The 23,522-nt window shown below is 56.8% G+C and overlaps 1 protein-coding gene across 1 annotated transcript; it reads left to right on the top strand.

Moving 5' to 3' along the window:
- The first annotated feature begins 18,491 nt into the window (after positions 1-18,491).
- On the top strand, positions 18,492-19,877 carry TCIM (transcriptional and immune response regulator). Its single transcript, XM_064175759.1, has one exon. The coding sequence runs from the start codon at positions 18,726-18,728 to the stop codon at positions 19,044-19,046; it is 321 nt and encodes a 106-aa protein (XP_064031829.1). The 5' UTR covers positions 18,492-18,725; the 3' UTR covers positions 19,047-19,877.
- The last annotated feature ends 3,645 nt before the right edge of the window (positions 19,878-23,522 follow it).

Raw genomic sequence — 23,522 nt, 5'->3', positions numbered from 1 at the left:
GTGATTGGCATTGGAATGGGCTGCCCAGGGAGGTGGTGGAGTGGCTGTGGCTGGAGGTGTTGCAGCCAAGCCTGGCTGGGGCACTTAGTGCCATGGTCTGGTTGGTTGGGCAGGGCTGGGTGCTAGGTTGGGCTGGCTGAGCTTGGAGCTCTCTTCCAGCCTGGACTGATTCTATGATTCAAACCCTTCCAGGACATGTTCCCTGTGTGACCTGCCCCAGGTGGTGCTGCTTTGGCAGGGGGGATTGGGCTGAATGATCTCCAGAGGTCCCTTCCAGCCCCTACCATTCCATGACTCCAAGGGCTTTATTGCCAGCCCTGAGGCTCTGCCAGTGTTTGTCAACCACTGCACTGTTTGGAAACAGAAGGAAACAAGAGACCAAGCATGAAGCCAAAAACAGCTGTGATGGGGCAAGCAGAGTTTGTCAACAAGCCAAAGGCAGGTCCTGGCAAAGGTCTTTGACCTGCTTTTAGGTTTATGAACACCAGAGTGACTGCAGCAGCATCACCTGCAGCCCTGCACCCAGCTCCCTGCCAGCAGCTCTGGCATCTCCCTTGCAGTCAGAAGTCTGTGGGTTTCTGGGACACTTCTCTGCTTATCAAGTACCCAGCAGAAACCCAGGGCATGGCAGGATGTGGGGCTGGGGCAGCAGCCTCAGCTTCGGCCACACACCCCAATGAAGGGGGCACACCATGGACACACCCCCCAGCAAAAGTCCATCTCCAGCTGGGGACAGCTTTTTGTGCCTAGGAACAGCAGCAAGAAACAGAGCCTGAGCCTCACAGAGAGCCTCAGACTCACTTTGAATCATAGAACCAAGCAGGCTGGAAGAGAGCTCCAAGCTCAGCCAGTCCAACCTAGCACCCAGCCCTGCCCAACCAACCAGACCATGGCACTAAGTGCCCCAGCCAGGCTTGGCTGCAACACCTCCAGCCACAGCCACTCCACCACCTCCCTGGGCAGCCCATTCCAGTGCCAATCACTCTCTCTGACAACAACTTCCTCCTAACATCCAGCCTCAACCTGCCCTGGCACAACCTGAGGCTGTGTCCCCTTCTTCTGTTGCTGGGGGCCTGGCAGCAGAGCCCAACCCCACCTGGCCACAGCCTCCCTTCAGTTAGCTGTAGATATCAATGAGCTCTGCCCTGAGCCTCCTCTGCTGCAGGCTGCACCCCCCCAGCTCCCTCAGCCTCCCCAGCCTTGCTGCCCTTCTCTCAACACCTTCCAGCACCTCAACATCTCTCCTGAATTCAGGAGCCCAGAACTGGACACAGCACTCCAGGGGTGGCCTGAGCAGTGCTGAGCACAGGGGCAGAAGCAGCTCCCTTGTCCTGCTGCCCACACTGCTCCTGAGCCAGCCCAGGATGCCATTGGCTCTGCTGCCCACCTGGGTTGGAATTGACTTTCAAGCTCATCTAGTCCAACCTTCATCCCAACAGCAATGGCTTTAATCCCCCACTCTGAGGATCCTTGAAGGGATGAAGGGAGCAGATAGGGTCCCTGTGCACCCTGTGGCAAGACAGCAAGAGGCTCCCTGTCCTGGCATGTGCCCTCTCAGCCTGCTGGGCTCTGCTGGCCATGCACCTACAGCTGGAGCAGCTCCTGGGCTGGCAAAAGAGCCAAGAAGGGAGGTGGTAGAAGGCTCAGCCCTGGAGCAGGAGCTCTCTGGGGCTGGGATTGTCTTCTGTATTTACTGGCAGAGGAGCACAGCAGGTTCCTGGGTTATGACAATGTGCTCCAGCAATTTGAATAATAAATACCAAGAAGAAAGTGCATTATTATGAGATATGAGGCTTCCAATAAATAAATCATGGCTGCTATTTGCATGGATAAATACCAAGAGGATGTCTCTTGCCCAGCTGGTGCTGTCTGCAGTGTCTAACACCAAGATTTGCATCTAATCAGCAAGCCCTTCCTTTAGCTTGCTTCTTACTGTGCCTCTGCTGGGCTCTCCTGTTAGGATTCAAGGGGGTGATGCTGTGGGGGCCAACCCCACTCCTGCAGACTTCTTTCTGTGAGGAAACCTGAGTCATGCTCAAATCCTGGGGCCAGTTTTGGGCCCCTGGCTCCAAGGAGGACATTGAGGGTTTGTGCCAAGGTTGCTCAGAGAAGTGATGGTGTCCCTGTGCTGGGCACTGCTAAGGCCACACCTCAAATCCTGGAGTCAGCTTTGAGCTCCTCACTCCCAGGAGGACATTGAGGAGTTGGAGCAGGTCCAGGGAAGGGCAAGAAAGCTGAGGAAAGGGCTGGGGAGGAGCAGCTGAGGGAGCTGGGGGTGTGCAGGCTGGGGAAGAGGAGGCTGAGGGGAGACTTCATTGCTGTCTACAGCTCCCTGAAAGCAGGTTGGAGCCAGGTGGAGGTTGAGCTCTGCTCCCTAGGATCAGGTGAAAGAAGGAAAGGAAATTGTGCCAGGGGAGGCTCAGGTTGGAGATGAGGAAAAAATGTCTTTGCTGCCAGAGGGGTGAGGGATTGGCACAGGCTGCCAAGGGAGGTGGTGGAGTCCCCATGGCTGGAGGTGTTCAGGAAAGGTGTGGCCATGGCACTTGGGGCCATGGTTTAGTGGCCATGGTGGGGCTGGGCTGCTGGCTGGGCTGGAGGCTCTTAGGAGGCTATTCCAACCCCAACCACTCTGTGGCTTTTAGCCCCATCTTGCTCCACCCTCAGGCAAACAACCCCCCCAGTGCACAAGTCCTTTGTCTCCTGGCTGGGCTCTCCTGCCCTGCACAGCTTGGCCCCAGCTCTTGGCTCATAAAACCCAAGTTCCCTTTGCAGCTGCCCCTTGGGAGGGGCAGGAGGACACAGCACAGAACTGCCTTCACTTCCTTGCTGATGCTGCCACTTTCCCAAGACCTGCTGGTGCCCAGAGCACCCTGTTCCTCTGGGCACTCGACCTGGCACAAGATGGGCAGAGAGCTTTATCTGTGCCCAGGGAGAAACCTGTGTCCATGGCGCTTGGGGTGATGGTTCTATGGCCATGGTGGGGCTGAGTTGCTGCTGGCCTGGAGGACCTCAGAGGTCTTTTCCAACCAAAACAGTTCTGTGATTGTGTGAAGGAATAACCACAAGAAGGGGAAGAAGTGAAGGCAGTTCTGCTATGAAGGCAGCGAGAGGCTGGCTCACGCTGGGCTCTGCTGCTAAATCTGTTCTCTGTTTACTGTAGGCAAGAGCAGGAGGAAGCCTCCCAAGCAGCCCCAGGGCTGCTCTGACTCCTCGCAGCAATCCACTGAGCCTGGCTTGAGCCATTCCCATCCTGACACGGCTGGAAAATATTTTCCTGGGTTAATTTCATCTGATCAAAGGCATTTCCCCAGCAGGGAGGAACCCCATGGCCCTCCCGGGGAGGAGAAGGCATCCCTGAGGGAGCTATTTGCAAGAGGAGCCGCAGGGCAGCAGGGGGTCCCTGGAGCAGACGGCAGAGTCGGCACAGAGCTGCTGCGGGGCCAGGACCTGGCAGCAAAGCCAGAATTCTCCTACCCAGTTAATGGACTGAATCATAGAATCAGGCAGGGCTGGAAGGGACCACAAGGAGCAGCCAGTCCCAACTCCCCTGCCATGCCCAGGGACACCCTACCTTAGAGCAGGCTGCACACAGCCTCAGCCAGCCTGGCCTCAAACACCTCCAGCCATGGGGCCTCAACCACCTCCCTGGGCAACCCCTGCCAGGCTCTCACCACTCTCCTGCTCAACAACTTCCTCCTCACCTCCAGGCTGAACAAGAACAGTCCTGATCAAGAAGCTGAGGGTTTGCCCCCTGTGCTGGCCAAACACAGTGCCTGGCTCAGGGGTGGATGGTGGGATGAGGGCAAATGGCATTGGTCACTCCCCTGAGCATCCCTCTCTGGGGCAGCTCCCACCTGTCCCATCCCTTTCTGTCCTCCCCCAGGTTTGTGGGTGCAGCCCTGCCTGCAAGTTGGGGGGCAAGAACCATCCCTCTTCTACATCCAGCTCAGAGTATCAACAGAATGGCCTGGATTGGAAGGGACCTTCAAGATCCTCCAGTGCCAGCCCCCTGCCATGGCCAGAGACAGCTCCTATCAGCCCAGGTTGCTCAAGGCCTATAACAGCCTGGCCTTGTAGAATCACAGAATCAAGCAGGTTGGAAGAGAGCTCCAAGCTCAGCCAGCCCAACCTAGCACCCAGCCCTGCCCAACCAACCAGACCATGGCACTCAGTGCCCCAGCCAGGCTTGGCTGCAACACCTCCAGCCATGGGCACTGCACCACCTCCCTGGGCAGCCCATTCCAGTGCCAATCACTCTCTCTGACAACAACTTCCTAACAACATCCAGCCTCAACCTGCCCTGCCACAGCTTCAGGCTGTGTCCCCTTGTTCTGTTGCTGGTTGCCTGGCAGCAGAGCCCAACCCCACCTGGCTACAGCCTCCCTGCAGGCAGCTGCAGGCAGCAATGAGCTCTGCCCTGAGCCTCCTCTGCTGCAGGCTGCACCCCCCCAGCTCCCTCAGCCTCTCCTCACAGGGCTGTGCTCCAGGCCCCTCCCCAGCCTTGCTGCCCTGCTCTGGGCACCTTCCAGCACCTCAACATCTCTCTGCAATGGAGGAGCCCAGAACTGGACAAAGCACTGCAGGGGTGGCCTGAGCAGTGCTGAGCACAGGGGCAGAAGCAGCTCCCTTGTCCTGCTGCCCACACTGCTCCTCAGCCAGCCCAGGATGCCATTGGCTCTGCTGCCCCCCTGGGCACTGCTGCCTCCTCTGCAGCTCCTCTCTGCCACCACCCCCAGCTCCCTCTCTGCCTGCCTGCTCTCAGCCACTCTGGCCCCTGCCTGTAGCTGCTTGGGGTTGTTGTAGCCGAAGTGCAGAACCCTTCACTTGGCCTTGTTCAGTCTTACCCCATTGACCTCTGCCCACCCATCCAGCCTGGCCAGGTCCCTCTGGACACCTCCCTGGGCACCCTGTGTCAGTGTCTCCCCACCCTCACTGTCCAGAATTTCGTCCTCATCTCCTGTCTCAGTCTCCCCCTCCCACCTCAGAGCCATTGTCCCTCATCCTGTCCCTACAAACCCTTGTCAAAGGCCCCTCCCCAGCAGTTCCTCTCTTCCCTGGCTGCTGCTGCTGCGATGCCTGGGGGAGGGCAGGGCTTTGGGGACAGGCTGCTGGTGAGTTTTGTTTACATCCTTCCTAAGATTCCCCTAAACAACTCCGGGGATGCTGCTTGCCTGGACCTCAGCATGGTCAGCACTGAGTCAGCTTTCTGCAAGGAGCAGGCTGCTGGAGCCCAGCTCCTTGGCCACGCTGGGCTGACGTCAGCTGGGTGCTGTTTACCCACGGGCACTGTGGCTGAGCTGTGTTTGTGCCCCACGTCAGCGCCGCCTGCGCAGAGCCCCTCTGCATCAGCAGCTCCTCCAGCCCCTCCTGCACGAAGCTGACCAAAGTTTGGGCACCATCCAGTTGGTGACTTAAGGGAGCAGCAGTGACCACCCCCAGCCATGACACTGTCCAAACCTTGAGTCACCAACCATGTGCTTAAGGACCGTGTGGACGTGGCACCTGGGGCAGTGGCTTAGTGGCCATGGTGGTGGTGGCCTGGAGGATCTTAGAGGCTCTTTCCAGCCAAAACAACTGTGTGATCCTAGGATCCCAGATCAGAGTCAAAGAATCAGGTCAGGGATGGAAGGGACCACAAGGATCAGCCAGGTCCAACCCCCCCCAACACCTCACACCAGATCAGGTTGCCCAGAGCCTCATCCAGCCTGACCTGAAACACCTCCAGGGATGAGGCTTCCACTACCTCCCTGGGCAGCCCCTTCCAGGTCTCACCACTCTTATGGTAAAAAACTTCTTCCTAACATCCAGCCTAAATCTCTCCACCTCCAGCTTTGCTCCATTCCCCTCAGTCCTGGCACTCCCTGACAGCCTCAAAAGTCCCTCTCCAGCTTTCTTGTAGCCCCCTTCAGATCCTGGAAGGCCACAAGAAGGTCGCCTGGGAGCCTTCTCCTCTCCAGCCTGCACAGCCCCAACTGCCTCTGTCTCTCCTCACAGCAGAGCAGCTCCAGCCCTCTGATCATCCTCGTGGGCCTTCTCTGGACACCTTCCAGCACCTCCACAGCCCTCTTGTCCCAGGAGCTCCAGAGCTGGATGCAGTACTCCAGGTGGGGTCTCACCAGTGTGGGGCAGAGGAGCAGGATCACCTCCCTCACCCTGCTGCCCACACTGCTCTTGCTGCAGCCCAGGCTCTGGCTGCTCTCTGGGCTGCCAGAACACACTCACAGCTCACACTGAACTCCTCCTCCACCAGCACCCCTAACCCTCTCCTCAGGGCTGCTCTCAAGCCAGTCACTGCCCAGCATGTATTGATGCTTGGGATTGCCTCACCCCAGCTGCAGGACCTGGCTCTTGGTCTTGTTGAACTTCATGATGTTGGCTTGGGCAGACCTCTGCAGCCTGTCAAGGTCTCTCTGGGTGGATCCTTCCCTCCAGCTGCCAGCCACACCACACAGCTTGGTGTCATTGGCAGCTGCCTCTTCCTTGCCCACCACAGGGGCTGGATCTGCTTCACCCTCTCATCCTTCCCTGCCCAGGGCATTGTTCAGCTTCTCCTTTAAGCAAAAGGCATTGCTCAGCTTTTTCTCCTCCATGCTTTTGTGGAGCAAAACCAAGCAGCTTGGATCAACCCAGACCCTCAGGAGACCTCAGATCAGAGCCCTTGCTACCATCCCTATGCAGCATCACCTCCTGCCCCTTTTCCTCCCCTCCCACATGAAGCCAAATCACAGAAGCACAGAAGGGTAGGGGTTGGAAGGGACCTCTGGAGTTCATCAAGTCCAACCCCCATGCCCAGGCAGGGTGACCTAGAGAAGGTCACAGAGCAACACATCCAGGCAGGTTTCGAATTGTCTCCAGAGATGGAGTGACTCCACCACCTCTCTGGCCAGTCTGCTCCAGGGCTCTATCACCCTTAAATCAACCAAGTTCCTTCCCTAAACAAGTTCAGATGAACTTCTGGTGCCTGATAAAGTGGCAGTTCTGAACTGCTTCTGTTCGGCCACAACCGCCCGGATCAATAACCCAACCGAGAGCCATAAACCAGCGCTGACGCTCGACAGGGGCTCAAGGGCAGGTGTGGAGAACTTGGAGCAGGCTTCCTGGTAAACAAGGCACTTGGACCAGGCCAACCTGAGCGCTGGGCAGCAGCCAGGTGGCTGCACTGCAGGAGATGAGCAGCTCTGAGAGCAGAGCTGTCAGCAGGCTGATGCTCGGCAAGCCTGGAACGGGTCCGTGCGCTGCTGCACTCAGTGTTTGGGTGGTGAAGAGCTCTTCTCAGCTCCAGTCCTGCCTGGCACGGAGCTCAACTGGGGCAGGTGACGCCAGCCTGGTGCCCCACCTCTGCCCCAGAGATAGGCTTTACAGCCTGAGATTGGTGCTGGGAGGGCAGCTGACGTGAGCTGCTGTTGTGGCTTGCTGGGGACAACAACTGCTGCCAGGAGTTCAGTTACCTGCCACAACCCTGCAGACATCCTGGGGACAGCCTGAGCCTGGCCCTGGTAGTGGCATCCGGGCTCAAAACCGTGCCATGTTCTGTCCCCCAAAGCAGCAGGGCCATGGCCAGCCCCTGGGACTATCTGCAGCAGAGCCTCAGCATGCCAAAAGAGCTGTAGGAAGCCACCAGCCTCTGCGGCTTGGGCACAACTGCCATGGGCAGGATGCAGGCAGGGTGAAAACAGAGTGAAGTCAGGGTGCAGGCAGAGTGAAGGCAGAATGAAGGAAAGGTGAAGACAGAATGAAGGAAGGGTGCAGGTAGGGTGAAGGCAGAATGAAGGAAGGGTGCAGGCAGAATGCAGGCAGAGAGGAGGCAGAGCCCTGCAGAGGCTTGAGGCTGCAGAGCTGCCCCGGCGATGGCAGCAGTGATGGAAAGAGGGCTCAGAGATTGCTTTCCTAGCAGCAGAATGAAGGTAGGATGCAGGCAGAGTGAAGGCAGAATGAAGGCTGGGTGCAGGGAGAGCCCTGCAGAGGCTTGAGGCTGCAGAGCCGCCGCGGTGAGGGCAGCAGTGATGGAAAGAGGGCTCAGAGATTGCTTTCCTAGCAGCAGAATGAAGGTAGGATGCAGGCAGAGTGAAGGCAGAATGAAGGCTGGGTGCAGGCAGAATGAAGGCAGGGTGCAGGGAGAGCCCTGCAGAGGCTTGAGGCTGCAGAGCCGCCGCGGTGAGGGCAGCAGTGATGGAAAGAGGGCTCAGCTACAAAGCCAAAGCCCCGGGCCAGGAGCGAGGCTGCTCCAGGCTGCTCCAGGCAGGCACCATCTGTTTTCTCCAAGGAGCACTTCTGTTCCTGGAGGGATGAACTCCAAGGCTGAGAACACAACAACTTCAGGCTGATCTCCCACACACCTTATGGACCGGGTGATGTCCTGAGCACTCTCCCTAGGCACAGCCAGGATGCTTCCTCAGCTCCAGGTACCAGCTTGCTTCTCCCAAAGTTCCTCACCTCCATGCCCCCAGACTTCAACTGCATGCTGCTGCCAGACACCCCAAAACGCAGCCCAGGATGGGAGCTGCCCCTGCCACCTGCCCATGTGGCTTTGCCACAGGATTAAGGAACCAAAAACTAAGTCTTCAGGCTTCCTGCTGGCCTCAGCTTGTCCCCCTGAGCCAGGACCCTCTCTGCTCAGAGCAGCTCCATCTTTCCTCACCTGGGGACATGCCCTGTAAGCAATTTGCTTCTGAGTGCAGCTCAAACCAAGTTCTGCACTGTGCAAATCAGGGACTGGTCACTGGCTGTGTCCCTGAGCAGGTGTAGAGCCTTATTGCTACCCAGCAGATGACTCAAAGCAGGAGCAGAAGCAGCAGATGCAGCTCCAAAGCAGATTCCAGGCTGAGCACACTGGAGTGAAGCTGCCCTGACACTTTCACTGGGATCACAAAACCATCATGGAACTGCTTGGGCTGGAAGAGACCTTTAAGACTATACAGTCCAACCAGCAGCACAACACTGCCATGGTCACTAAACCATGGCCCCAGATGCCATGGCCACTAAACCAGGGCCCCAGTTGCCATGGCCACACCTTTCTTGAACACCTCCAGGGATGCTGTACTGGCATGGGGATGCTGTACTGGTGTGGGGGATGCTGTACTGGTGTGGGGGATGCTGTACTGGTGTGGGGATGCTGTACAGGTGTGGGAATGCTGTACTGGAGTGGGGGATGCTGTACTGGAGTGGGGATGCTGTACTGGAGTGGGGATGCTGTACTGGTGTGGGAATGCTGTACTGGTGTGGGAATGCTGTACTGGTGTGGGGATGCTGTACTGGTGTGGGAATGCTGTACTGGTGTGGGGGATGCTGTACTGGTGTGGGGGATGCTGTACTGGTGTGGGGATGCTGTACTGGTGTGGGGATGCTGTACTGGAGTGGGGGATGCTGTACTGGTGTGGGGATGCTGTACTGGAGTGGGGATGCTGTACTGGTGTGGGAATGCTGTACTGGTGTGGGGATGCTGTACTGGTGTGGGAATGCTGTACTGGTGTGGGGGATGCTGTACTGGTGTGGGGGATGCTGTACTGGTGTGGGGATGCTGTACTGGTGTGGGGATGCTGTACTGGAGTGGGGGATGCTGTACTGGAGTGGGGATGCTGTACTGGAGTGGGGATGCTGCATTGGTGTGGGGATGCTGTACTGGAGTGGGGATGCTGTACTGGAGTGGGGATGCTGCATTGGTGTGGGGATGCTGTACTGGAGTGGGGATGCTGTACTGGTGTGGGAATGCTGTACTGGAGTGGGGGATGCTGTACTGGTGTGGGGATGCTGTACTGGAGTGGGGGATGCTCTACTGGAGTGGGGATGCTGTACTGGTGTGGGGGATGCTGTACTGGTGTGAGGGATGCTGTACTGGAGTGGGGATGCTGTACTGGTGTGGGGATGCTGTACTGGAGTGGGGATGCTGTACTGGTGCTTACCCCACGCAGAGCTCCGTGCTGGAGCCACTGTGGCTCCAGGAGCAATGGTGGGCAATGGGGGAGGGCCCCCCTAAGCTGCAGCAGCACAAAGCACACATCCTGTCTGCCAGCCCTTCTGCAGCAGAGGAAGCAGCTCGGCAGAGATTAGAGCGCTGATGAGGGGGGCACTTGAGCCCCAGTACGTGTGTCTGGTACAGTCGCCCGTGGGCTGGGCTGTGACAATGACCCGAGCCAGCCCCGCGCCCCAGCCCCAGGGCAGGATTTCCCGTGAGCCCGTCCCCTCGGCGGCAGACAATGAGCTGTCTGACAGCTGGAGACAGCTCTGCCCTCACCCTGCTCCAGCCAGGGGTACTCGGGGACCTTCCGGAAGATCAAACAGGATATGGAGCAGAGAAAGAAAGGCTGTTCGTGCCTGCAAGTCTAAACTTTCATTGCCATGCCCAGCCTGCCTGACCCCGGAGGAAGATGCTGAAGTCAGGACATAAAAGATACTCGCCCTGCCTCCCGTGGGCACGGCAGGACACGGGGAGCTGCTCTGCAAACCCGATGGTTAGGTGCCAGCTCAGCAAGCTGGTCCTGCCAGCACATGGCACCCGCCTCGTGGAGCAGCCTGCCCGTGGGGGCATCCCAGCCCACTCCAGTGACCAGCTGGGTCTCAGCTCACTGCTGTGCTGCCCACGTGCTCTGAGGGCATCCTTTGCCAGCTGTCACACCCCCGCCAGACACTGCTGCTCTGCTGCTAACATGGCTTTTGGCTGCACTGCCTGCTCTGGCTGGCACCCTGCCACCAGCCTCTCCAGTCATTATCTCCCACTACAAGTGGGGAGCACCACGGTTTGTGTTTCCCTCAGCAAGGCAGCTTGGGGAACCTCAAGGAAGAGGAGAAACAGGGAACTGTTTGGGTTGGAAAAGCCCTCAAAGATCCTCCAGTGCAACCAGCAACCCAACACCACTGTGGCCACTAAACCCTGTCCCCATGTTCTGTGGCCACACGTTCCTTGAACACCTCCAGGGGTGATGACTCAACCACCTGCACTGGGCAGCCTGTGCCATTCCCTGACCACTCTTGCAGCAGGGAAATGTTTCCTCATCTCCAACTCTTCCTTCCAGCCTTCCCCAACTGTTCCGTCCACCCCTTCCCTTCACCCTTTCCCAACCCTTCTCTCACCCCTTCCCACCCCTTCCCTCAACCCTTCCCTCCATCCCTTCCCAACCCTTCCTTCAACTCTTCCCTCCATCCCTTCCCAACCCTTCCCTCCACCCTTCCCTCCACCCTTCCCTCACCCCTTCCCACCCCTTCCCTCCATCCCTTCCCTACCCTTCCCTCAACCCTTCCCTCCATCCCTTCCCTACCCTTCCCTCAACCCTTCCCTCACCCCTTCCCTACCCTTCCCTCAACCCTTCCCTCCATCCCTTCCCAACCCTTCCCTCCATTCCTCTAGCAGCTTTTCATGGGGTCTCAGTGGGAGTTGGTTAAAAAGTGTTGGGGTGCAGAGGGAGAGCAGAACCTCGCCCCTGACTGCAGCTTCTGGCAGCAATGTCCCCATGGGCAGGTCCATCCCTGCTCTGTAACACTAAGGGTGCAGGCTGGGGTAGCTTAACGGAGGGGAGCTGTGGCCCTGGAGCTTTGCAGAGCAGCCCCAGGACGCTGCTGCAGCTGGCTGCGAGCAGGAGCCCAGCAGGGCTCCGTGCAGGGAGACCATATAAGAGTAAATCGGTGGTGCTGCTGATAATGGATGGCTCCTGACTGCCCATAAATCCTCTGCTAACTGTGCCATCACCGAGCTAATAACGCAGGGCAGGGCAGTGAATAGCCAGCTCCAGGGAGTGAATCACAGCCCGGGAGACACAGAACAGAAACAGAAACTTCTGATGCTCCTAACGGGCAGAACCCTTCTGAAGTACTTCTTGAGAACTGAGGCCAGGTCTGGGCCTCTTCAGTTAAGAAAGATGTTGAGGTACTTGGACGTGTCCAGAGAAGGGCAGCAAGGCTGGGGAGGGGCCTGGAGCACAGCCCTGTGAGGAGAGGCTGAGGGAGCTGGGGGGGTGCAGCCTGCAGCAGAGGAGGCTCAGGGCAGAGCTCATTGCTGCCTGCAGCTGCCTGCAGGGAGGCTGTAGCCAGGTGGGGTTGGGCTCTGCTGCCAGGCACCCAGCACCAGAACAAGGGGACCCAGGCTGAAGCTGTGCCAGGGCAGGTCTAGGCTGGCTGTGAGGAGGAAGTTGTTGTCAGAGAGAGTGATTTGCATTGGAATGGGCTGCCCAGGGAGGTGGTGGACTCACCATCCCTGGAGGTGTTTAAGAGGAGGCTGGATGAGGCACTTAGTGCCATGGGTTACTTCAATAGGAGGCTTAGGTTCTAGGTTGGACTCCATGACCTTAGAGGTCTTTTCCAACCTGCTTCACTCTGTGATTCTGTGAAGGAGCTCCATGGTCAGCCAAGCTGAGCTGGGCACATGGTGGCTGCTTCTGCAGGAGGTGCTTCTTGTCACTGGGGCTGGGCATGTGGAGCTTAAATGGGGGCAGGAAGAAGCTGGCAGCAGGCTTGTCTGAGGGATGTCCTCCCAGTGAGTGAGCTGCAGCAGAGCAAACACATCCCACTGCACTTCCCCAGCTGGGGACCACCGGGCAAGGCACAGGAGACACAGAGCCGAGGAGCAAGCAAAGGGCACTGAGTCCTGCCGTGAGATCTGCACAAGTGCTCCCAGAAACACCCCAAAGCCACCAACCAAACAGAAAAGCCCAGGTGGAGCCTGTGCTCCACGGAAAGAGGCTGTGGGCAGGTTGGAGAGCCAGGCCAGGCAGGACCTGGATGCCTGGCAGATTCCCAGGAATGTGGATTCCAGGAGGAACATGATGAACTGGTTCCTCTTTGACCTTCCAGCCGTCCTGCAGCTGTGTCTGCTGCAGAGCACTCCACCTTGGATACACTTCCCAGCAAAGAGCAAACTCAAGGAGCAGCATTTTTTTGGTTCCACAGAAGGGCAGGGATTCTCCAGCTGGGGACTCAAGGGAGATGAGTGAACCAGGGGTCAAACTCTCATAGGGAGGGAAGGGATGGGAAGAGAAAAGGTGGCCTAAGGCTCCTTGGACACTTCACATTCTCAGTTCTTCCACTGAATGAGCTAAAGGCAGAGCACATTCATACAAATATATTTAAGGCAAGAATTTAACTTCCCTCTCCTGTTCCAAAGCCTTCCTGGGTCCCCTCCACAAGGCTCTGAACATTTCCTGCGTGGCTGGAAGGTTCTTGCAGCACCAATGCTCTCCTGGGCCACTGCTACACCTTCCAGTGCCAAGGGGTGCTCCGAGGCATGCAGGCTGGGGCAGGCCAGTGAAAGGAAAGCTATGCAAAGCATGCCCCAGCAAAACACAAAGGCAGCCCAGATGGCCTTCTTTGGAGAGCTTTTGGATGGTTACATAAATGCCTTCTCTGCCAGGGTCTGCAGGACAAGCACCAGCTCCTCCGGCTGCCCCTGCCGTGGGAGGCAGCTCTGGCCTCCCCTCCACCTCCTGCTCCCAGGCTGGGGGGTTCCCCCCTCTTCCCTGCTTTACCTGCCTCTCCCCTGCCAGGGAGCAGGTGGGATCCTCTTAGGCACACATGTCTCTGGATCTGTTTAAAAAGGCTCAGCCTTGCCATCAGAGCACAGTCCTGGCTGCCCAGTCAGCAGCCCTCCCCAGCCCTTCTCTCCAGCCCTCCCCAGCCCTTCCCTCCATTCCTCTGCAACCCTTCCCTCCATCCCACCCCAACTCCCCCATCCAACTCTCCCCAACTCTTCCCTCCATCCCTCCCCAACCCTTCCTTCCATTCCTTCTCAACCCTTCCCTCCATTCCTCTGCAGCCCTTCCCTCCATTCCACCCCAACTCCCCCATCCAACTCTCCCCAACTCTTCCCTCCACCCCTCCCCAACCCTCACCTCCATCCCTCCCCAACTCTTCCCTCCATCCCTTCCCTCCATTCCTCTGCAACCCTTCCCTCCATCCTTCCCCAACCCTTCCCTCCATCCCTCCCCAACCCTTCCCTCCATTCCTCTGCAGCCCTTCCCTCCATTCCACCCCAACTCCCCCATCCAACTCTCCCCAACTCTTCCCTCCACCCCTCCCCAACCCTCACCTCCATCCCTCCCCAACTCTTCCCTCCATCCCTTCCCTCCATTCCTCTGCAACCCTTCCCTCCATCCTTCCCCAACCCTTCCCTCCATCCCTCCCCAACCCTTCCCTCCATTCCTCTGCAGCCCTTCCCTCCATCCCACCCCAACTCCCCCATCCAACTCTCCCCAACTCTTCCCTCCATCCCTCCCCAACCCTTCCTTCCATTCCTTCTCAACCCTTCCCTCCATTCCTCTGCAGCCCTTCCCTCCATTCCACCCCAACTCCCCCATCCAACTCTCCCCAACTCTTCCCTCCACCCCTCCCCAACCCTCACCTCCATCCCTCCCCAACTCTTCCCTCCATCCCTTCCCTCCATTCCTCTGCAACCCTTCCCTCCATCCTTCCTCAAGCCTTCCCTCCATCCTTCCCCAACCCTTCCCTCCATCCCTCCCCAACCCTTCCCTCCAGCTTCCTCAGTCTTTCTCCCTGGGGACTGCTTGCTTTGATGACAAGAGGCTTGGTTTAACCTACAATAAATCCTAAGTGCTTCAGCTGCAAAACCTTCACAGCCACAGCCAGGGGTGAGATGTTGGAACCATTGCAGCTCAGGTGGTTTGGGGCCCTGAGCAACCTGCTCTAGTTGCAGAAGTCCCTGCTCATTACATAAGAGCTTTACAGGTCCCTTCCAACCCATCCCATTCCATGATTCTATGCTTGTGGGGTGCTCAGCAAGCAGCACTCCCAGGTGCCTCAGAAGGGTCCACGCACCCCAAAACTGGGCCTGTCCCCACAACAGCAGAGCCCCTGCAGCTAAAGGCTCTGGGTCCAACATGTGGCTAGAAGCAGAGTGCGGTTTGGGATGTGGTGGAGCTGCTCTGCAGAGCCAGTGGGGATAGGAATCAACCCTCCCATTAGTGGGTGAAAAGGAGCAGTTGTGTTTCACAAAGCAATGAGCCAACAGCAGCAGGAGAGCCACGCCAGAGACCCACATCTCCAAAGTTTTGCTCCAATTCAAGCCGTGAATAATTCCTCCTAAGCACTGCTGGGAAAGAGACATTAAAAGAGTGATATGAACAGAAATTGCTGGGGAAAGGCAGATGAGCTCTGCTCCATCTCTCAGGCAGAGCTGAGTGCAACTAAATTTACACAAAGTGGGCAGAGAAGCTTGAAGGGGCAGAGACATTTGTTACTGCTCGGTGCAAGATGAGCTCACAAGCAAACGCATGCTTCATCTTGGCAGCTCCCTGATGTCTTCCTCCTAAAGCATCAGCTTGATTCTCGGTTTCCATGGCAGATCCTTTTCTGAGCTCTGTGTCCTCCACAAATATTGCTAATTTATTCTTCCCAGCCATGGCTCTGCAAATACCTGCAGCAGCTTTCCCTGTGCGACAGGAGCGGTGACAAGCAGCATATGTTAGCGCGGCTCAGCCCTTGTTTGCAGCCAGGGGGAACAAAGCAGGGCTCATTTCCTACAGATACAAGATCATGGCAGATATTGTGGTCATATTTTCTTGCCCTAAGTACCCTGAAGCTGTATTATCTGTCCACTGCAGTAAAGGTTCTGTCAGACCTTGTCAAGGGCAGGTTTTTCCCCTCATGCAGTGCTGCAGGCAGCTGCAGGCGTCTCAGGCAGGAGGGGATGAGTGTGGACCCTGCTCAGAGGATGTCAGGAGTTGGAAGGGACCCAGAGAGATCATTCAGTCCAACCCCCCTGCCACAGCAGGACCATGCAATCTAGCTCAGGGCACACAAGAGCACATCCAGATGGGCCTTGAGAGGTTCCACAGAAGGAGACTCCACAACCTCTCCGGGCAGCCTGTGCCAGGCTCTGGGACCCTTCCAGTCAAGAAGTTGCCCTTTGTGTTGAACTGCAACCTCCTGTGCTGCAGCTTCCATCCACTGCTCCTTGTTCTGTCCCAGGGAGCAGAGAGCAGAGCCTGTTCCCCCCTCCTGACCCCCAGCCCTCAGAGATGTATAGACATGGATTAGATCCCCTCCTGCTCCTCCTGTACCCACAGAATCATAGAATGGTTTGGGTTGGAAAAGTTCTCTGAGTTCCTTCAGTCCAACCAGCAACCCAACACCACCATGGCCCCAGGTGCCATGGCCATACAGTTCTTGAACACCTCCAGGGATGAGGACTCCACCACCTCCCTGGACAGCCTGTGCCAATCCCTGACCACTCTTGCAGCAAAGGCATTTTTCCTCATCTCCAACCCAGCTCTCCCCTGGCACAATTTCAGGCCATTTCCTCCTGCTCTATCACCTAATACCAGAGAGGAGACAGACCCCACCCAGCCCCACTCCAACCTCCTTGCAGGCAGTCATAGAGAGCAAAGAGGTCTCCCCTCTGCCTTCTCTTCTCTAGACTGAACAATCTCAGTTCTTTCAGCTGCTCCTCCCCAGCTCTGCTCTTCAGACCCTTCACCAGCTTGGCTGCCCTTCATGTCGAAGGGTGGCTGTAAAATCTGAGGCTCTTTCACAGGCAGAGACCCAAGAGCCAGCCACATCAAAAGGCTTCTCTTCCTGGGGTGGACTTTACCAGCCCTACAAACGCTGAGCAAACAGCAGCTGATGTCTAATTCTGACAAGTTCATCAAGCCTACAGGAAAATGAGAGGCTTTTAAGGCTTGCTGGCAGGAGGAGGATCACAGAGGTTTGCAAAGCAGTTGTTTGGACACCAAAGCACCTAACTGCCAGCACACACCAGAGAAATTTGGACAGTCTCATTAAAAAAAGTAACCCACACAATGAGAGCAATGCAAAAACGGCAGGCAAGTATCTCAGGGACACAGCAATAATAACAACCAATAAAAATATCCAGGCCAAAGACTGAAGACAGCTCTAAGCAGACAGGAAACAAGGCCAAGAGTGAAGTGCAGGAGATCACCAGCAGCTCCTCAGCTCTCCGGTAAATCAGGGAAAGCCCTGGGGTTGCTGCTTCAAACAGTTTCTGTTTCTGAGCTGTTGAGTGGAGATGAGTAATAGAGGTCAGAAACACATCTCATAAACAAGCTGCTGGCTCTCCAAACACTGCCTCTGCAGCATCCGGCTGCCTTCCAGCCCTTACCCAAGCTACACTCACCTCTGGCTCCCCAGCTCCAGAGACTTTGGAACCCGGTGCCACTCTGGGCCAGGTTTAGCTGTGCTCAGGAACAGCAGGTTTCTAAGCCCCAGCAGGGCACCCCAGTGTCACAGCACAGGGTCACAGCTCACAGGATGTCAGGGGTTGGAAAGGACCCAAGGAGATCATCGACTCCAACCCCCTTGCCAGAGCAGGACAAGGCTATCTAACACAGAGCACAGAGGAACACATCCAGACAGGCCTTGAAATCCTCCAGAGAAGGAGACCCCACAACCTCTCTGGGCAGCCTGTGCCAGGGCTCTGGGACCTTTTCAGTCAAGAAGTTTCCCCTTGTGTTGAGCTGGAACCTCCTGTGCTGCAGCTTCCATCCAATGCTCCTTGTCCTATCCCAGGGAGCAGTGAGCAGAGCCTGTCCCCACCCCCGACCCCCAGCCCTCAGAGAGTTCCAAACATTGATTCAATCCCCTCTCAGTCTTCTCTTCTCCAGACTCAGCAGCCCCAGGGCCCTCAGCCTCTCCTCATCAGCCATGCCCCCCAAGCCCCTCATCATCCTCATAGCCCTCTGCTGGACCTTCTCCAGCAGATCCCTGTTCCTGTTCAAATGGGAAGCCCCAAACTGAACACAGCATTCAAGATGAGGTCTCACCAGGGACCTCTTACAGGCAGCTGTGCCCATAAGGACCACTGTGTCTGTCTCCCATACAGGAACCATCGAGCCCAGGTCCCAGCTCCTCACAGGATTACCTGCAACTAATCCACATGACTAAGGGCAAATCCTCCCAGCCCAAGGGCTTGGCGTTGGCCAAGGGTGGGGTTGGAAAGCACAAACTCTTCTGAAGCAGAGGAGCTGCACCAGTGAGCTGGAAGTTAAAGAAAAAGCTCACTGGAGGCAGAAGTTTGCCTTTGGTAACCACCTGGCACCTCTTTGTGAGCACAGTGTCAGCTGTGGCACCTGGGAAGCAGCAGCAAGCATCCCATGCCCAGCCCTGAGCAGCTTTTGCTGTGTTGCTGCACTTCTAGAATCAGAATTGCTTTGGTTGGAAGAGACCTCCAAGGCCATCCAGGCCAACATCAACCCAACACCACCACAGCCACTAAACCATGGCCACAAATGCCATGGCCGCAGGTTTTTTGAACACCTCCAGGGATGAGGACTCCACCACCTCCTTGGGCAACTTCTGCTTGACCAAGACACAGACGAGCGCAGTCCGCAGGCACAGGCTGCAGCCAGCAGGGCTTTGTTGGCTCTCGCCTGCAGTTTAACTCTTCTCCTTTATTGTCTGTTCCAAACTCAGAGGTTTCTCCCACGCAGCAAAGCCAGGAGCAGAGATGGAGCTGCGCCCGCATCAAGTCCCGTGGTGAGGAGGTTCGAAGTTGCACCAAGCCTGTCCTGCAGCAGATCGAACGCATCTATCCCCGCGGCAGAGACGGGAAAACTTCTCTCCTGGCTTGCAGACGGCAGAGGAAAAGTTGGCAGCTCAACTGTTAAACTGCCCTGCGAGCGCTGGGTGTTGACATCAGTGTGATCTCACCGCTGTAACTTGAGCCTGCAGGCTTTTCCTCCGGACTGCCCATAAATAGGGGTGCTGGGAGCCGGCACGGCACAGATCGCTCTGCTCAGCCCGAGGCGAACCAGCAGCACCCCACATAGATGAAAGCGAAGCGAAGCTGCAGCGCTCCAGCCATGTCCAGCTCCCTGCGCGTCAGTCCCTCGGTCCACGGCTACCGCTTCGACACCGCCCTGCGCAAGAAAGCCGTGGCCAACATCTTCGAAAGCATCAACGAAGAGTCCCTGCAGAAGCTCTTCAAAAACTCCGGGGACAAAAAAGCTGAGGAAAGAGCCAAGATCATCCTCGCCACCGACCAAGACCTGGAGGAGAAAACCCGAGCGCTGATGGCTCTAAAGCAGAGGAGGAAAGACAAACTGCTGCAGTTCCTGACGCTTCGGAAATACTCCATCAAGGTCCACTGAGCCGGCCGAGGGAGCAGCCATGGAGGAGAACATTTTGGGACCTCCTGCCACGCACGGCACCAGCTGCTGCCCTGCGAGCTGCCAGTGGCACAGGGGACACGGCAAACCCCCCACGGGGCTTCAGCCCGGCCGAGCGCCCAGCAGACCGCGGCGGCACCGCCAGTGGCATCGCGGGGGGTGAGCAGCTCCCGGCGGGATGCAGCCAGGCTGCTCAGGACAGCAGTGGGACTGAGCCACGGGGGGACATCCCCGCCCCGCTCCTGAGCATGACTTGAGACCTGCTGGTGGACTCGGTGTTCGCTGGCGTTGCCTGCGGGCTTCGCCTTTCCAAACTTGATTCCTTAAAGCCCTCGCCAGGCCCTACGGGGGTGGCTGGGAGGGAGGCTCTGGAGACTGAGCAGGGACCACCCTGCGTTGGTTCAAGTGCCTTTAAACACGCACCCAGGGGAGGTGCAGGGAGCCCGAGCTGCAGGGATGGCTCTAGAGGCACCACCATGCAACTCTACCTTTCCCTTCTCAAGCTGTAACCGTGCAGGAGAGACTGCACAGAAGCAATAATAACGACTTCGTTCCTCGAATTCACTGTGAAGCTCCTCAATAATTTTGTACACCTCCCATTAACACTTAACCCCACAACAAACCAACACCAAAACAACCAAGCCAAAGACAAATCTGAGTGTCCTGAGTAGAGGTTTTGTTTTGTGTAAGAATACAACAGCTCTTAGACAACTACCTGGTGGTTATTACTTTGCTGACAGCCTTATTATGATGGCAACGATAATTTATTGCCTATGGTGATTTGGAACTGAATAAATTATCAAGTAAATAGTAGATTCTCTTGTCTGAAATGCTCAATTCTCGGGCAGGAGTGGGGTTACACTATTTTTTTTGGGGGGGGGGGGGGATGGTGGTGGTCATTTCTTATAGTTTCATTCTGGTTTAAGAGCAGACTGCCTGCACCTCTCCTTAACCCCCTGTGCTTCCAGCTTGCAGAAGCCACAACCTCTCCCTGGTCTCACCACCCAGCCCAACAGCACCAGGGGTTGACCCCTGTGGTTGTTGTGGTGATTCTGACATCCCCACCAAATGTAGCTGAAAATCACACCCAGCTGTCAGATGCTCCAAAGCAAGAAAGGGGAATTACAGGAGGTCTAGGCTGGGTGTTAGGAGGAAGTTCTTGCCAGGTGGGGTTGGGCTCTGCTGCCAGGCAACGAGGGGACACAGCCTCAAGCTGTGCCAGGGGAGGTTCAGGCTGGATGTTAGGAGGAAGTTGTTGTCAGAGAGAGTGATTGGCATTGGAATGGGCTGCCCAGGGAGGTGGTGGAGTGGCTGTGGCTGGAGGTGTTGAAGCCAAGCCTGGCTGGGGCACTTGGTGCCATGGTCTGGTTGATTGGTTCTACCTCAACATAAGAGAAAAATTATTTGGTGTGAGTATGCTGGAGGCCTGGAGCAGGCTGCCCAAAGGGGTTGTGGAGTCTCCTGCTCTGGAGGCACTGATACCTGAAGGGAGGTTGTAGCCAGGTGGAGTTGGGCTCTGCTGCCAGGCAAGCAGCAACAGAACAAAGGGACACAGTCTCAAGCTGTGCCAGGGCAGGTTGAGTCTGGATGTTAGGAGAAAGTTGTTGTCAGAGAGAGTGATTGGCATTGGAATGGGCTGCCCAGGGAGGTGTTAAAAAGCCTGGCTGGGGCACTTAGTGCCGTGGTCTAGATGACTGGATAGGGCTGGGTGCTAGGTTGAGCTGGCTGAGCTTGGAGCTCTCTTCCAACCTGCTTGATTCTATGATTCTATGATTCTATGGTCTGGTTGATTGGCCAGGGTTGGGTGCTAGGTTGGGCTGGATGAGCTTGGAGGTCTCTTCCAACCTGCTTGATTCTATGATTCAGCTTTTGCACCAGCTTAGAAAATGGCCAGTTCCCAGGTGCAGTGGGTGGTGGGCTCAGCTGGCACATGCCAGCACCCAGACTTGGCTCCAAAGACCCAGGAGTGAGTTATGGACACTTTGGCAGCGAGCTTGGACTGAGCTTTTTCTGCAGGCTGTGCCATATTATCCTGCTAGACTATGTTGAAAATGCTTAAAAATAGCCAAGAGCAGTTATTTATACAAATGTCCTCTAATAACCTGCTGCTTCAGGGAAAAAAAAAAACATTCCCATGGCTCTGCTTAGAGCAACAAAGATAAAAGAGTTCAGAAGAAAGAGTTCAGATGAAAGATAAACCAGCTGCAAGGGGGAGGGGTGGAAGGGGTGTGTTGCCTACAGTAAAAGCTCCAAGTTGCCTGTAAGTCAGGGACAGCAGAAATAATCCTCTCAATCACTTCAGAGAAGTTTCACTGTAATGATTTGTAGTGTGCTGAGGCACAGCCAAGCATTCCCTGAAGCCCCCAGGGGCACCTGGGGAGGTGGTTTTAATGGCCGTGGTGATCTTAGGTTGAAGGTTGGACTTGAGGTCTTAAGAGACCTTTTTCAACCAAAACAGTCCTCTGACCCTATGATTCTGGTGCCCTGTGTGTGCAGCATGCTCAGGGCCACAGGGCACAGCTCCAGCATCCTGGGAGCAGGAGGTGGAAGGTAGATCTGGAGCCATCACCGTGGCCCAGAGGACAAGAGGAAAAGCTGGCAGCAGGAGAGCAGTTCAGGGTGTCCCCATCCTGGGTTCCCAACACTCCCACACAGCATCAGCTATAGAGACTCACTGGGGCAGGGGAGAGTGGAGCAGGGTGGTGCCTCCTTCCAGGAGTCTACCCTAGAGAGCCCTGGGGTCACACCTGGCCTAGGATGGACCCTTTTGAAAGATCTTCCACAGGCTTTTCAGAAGTGCCCCTGCTCAGAAGGATCTGCTGCAGAGTGAGATTTGCTCCAGAGGCAGCTCCCTGGTTTCCAGCATTTGACCTGTTCCAGAGCAGTGTCCCAGGCTCAGCTGCTTCACCCACTCCTGACACATCCCCCACAGAACACAGACTGCTGTTTCCAGAAAAGGCCAAAGAGGGCTGTTCCGTGGCTGGGTCACTGCTGCTCCCCCTCCTGCTGTTGTGTCCTCCCCCCCCCAGCAGGTTTTCCCATCAGAGCCATTTCTCCTGTGACAAACACTCAAAACAGCTGAGCAGAAATGATGCAACCTTTCAACCCCACCCTCCTCTGGGATGTGTTGTGTGAGGGTACCCAACAGCCCTGCTGCCAGAGGATGCTCTCAGAACCCCCTCATGGGTACCAAATTGGCTTTGTGTTGTCCTGCTGCCTTCCACATCCCTGCCCCTGCTGCTGGGGCTTTGCTCCCTCTCATCTCCCCTGCTCTGGGCCACTGAGCTTTCCATGATGCTCCCTCTGCCAGGGCCAGATGTGCTTTGTTACTGTCCTGTCATCCTCTTGTTGACCTGTTCCAATCCCTGACCACTCTTGCAGCAAAGAATATTTTCCTCCAACCTAACCCTCCCCTGGTACTATTTCAGGCCATTTCTTCTCCTCCTGTCACCTGATAGTAGGGAGAAGGGACTGATCCTCACCTCACTCCAACCTCCTTTGAGGGAGTTCGTGGAGGGCACTGAGGTGTCCCCTCTGCTTCCCCATGGGTGGCTTAGAGCACCCAGAACCAACCCCAAGCACTTGCAGAGGCCGGGCTGAGCAAAACACCACTGGTACCAGTGCCAGTGCTGAGCTTTGCACTGGTGAGGCCACATCTGCAGTGCTGTGTCCAGTTCTGGGCCCCCCAGTTCGAGAAGGACACAGAACTGCTGGAGAGAGCCCAGCACAGAGCCACAGAGATGCTGAAGGGAATGGAACAGCTCTGTTAGGAGGAGAGCCTGAGGGAGCTGGGGCTGGGTGCTTGGAGGAGCCTGAGAGGTGACCTCATCAGTGGTTATAAAGATGCAAAGGTGAGTGCCAGGAGGCTGGAGCCAGGCTCTGCTGGGTGATGCCCAATGCCAGGCCAAGGGGCAGTGGTGGTAGCTGAGGTGTAGGAAGTTTCATGTAAACATGAGGAGGATTTTTTCCCCTGTGAGGGTGACAGAGCCTGGCACAGGCTGCCCAGGGGGGCTGTGGAGCCTCCCTCTCTGGAGATATTCAAACCCTGCCTGGCTGTGTCCCTGTGGGATCTGCTCTGGGTGATGCTGCTCTGGCAGGGGTTGGATTGGAATTGCTTTGGAGGTCCCTTCCAGCCCCTGCCATTCTGCCACCATCCAGCCAGGATCCGTGCAGACAGATGCCAGCCGCGGCTTGCCCCACAATCCATCCAGCAGCCGCGCAGGAGAGGTGGTAGGGCAGGTCCCCGGGGGGGTGCCAGGCCCTTCCTGCGCGCTGGGTGCCGCAGCCTCGCTGTCTGTCGTGCGGAGTGTGCCGCATTCCTGCGCCGCTCCGGCAGCGCTGCCGCCAGACGCGGGGCCATTGTCAGCCTCCCCACGCAACAAACGGAGGAAAAGGCTGTGCAAGGAATTTCCTCCCTCCAGGAGCCGGGCGTTTCCATTAATTCTTCTCCGTGAGTCA

This window comes from Pogoniulus pusillus, chromosome 42 (genome assembly GCF_015220805.1).
Source record: "Pogoniulus pusillus isolate bPogPus1 chromosome 42, bPogPus1.pri, whole genome shotgun sequence".
Taxonomy (NCBI): domain Eukaryota; kingdom Metazoa; phylum Chordata; class Aves; order Piciformes; family Lybiidae; genus Pogoniulus; species Pogoniulus pusillus.
The sequence above is the reverse complement of the archived record's forward strand: the minus strand, read 5'-3'. Positions and strand labels throughout refer to the sequence as shown.

Coding starts and splice junctions, on each gene's coding strand:
- TCIM (XM_064175759.1), top strand. CDS start 18,726: ATGAAAGCGAAGCGAAGCTGCAGCGCTCCAGCCATGTCCAGCTCCCTG.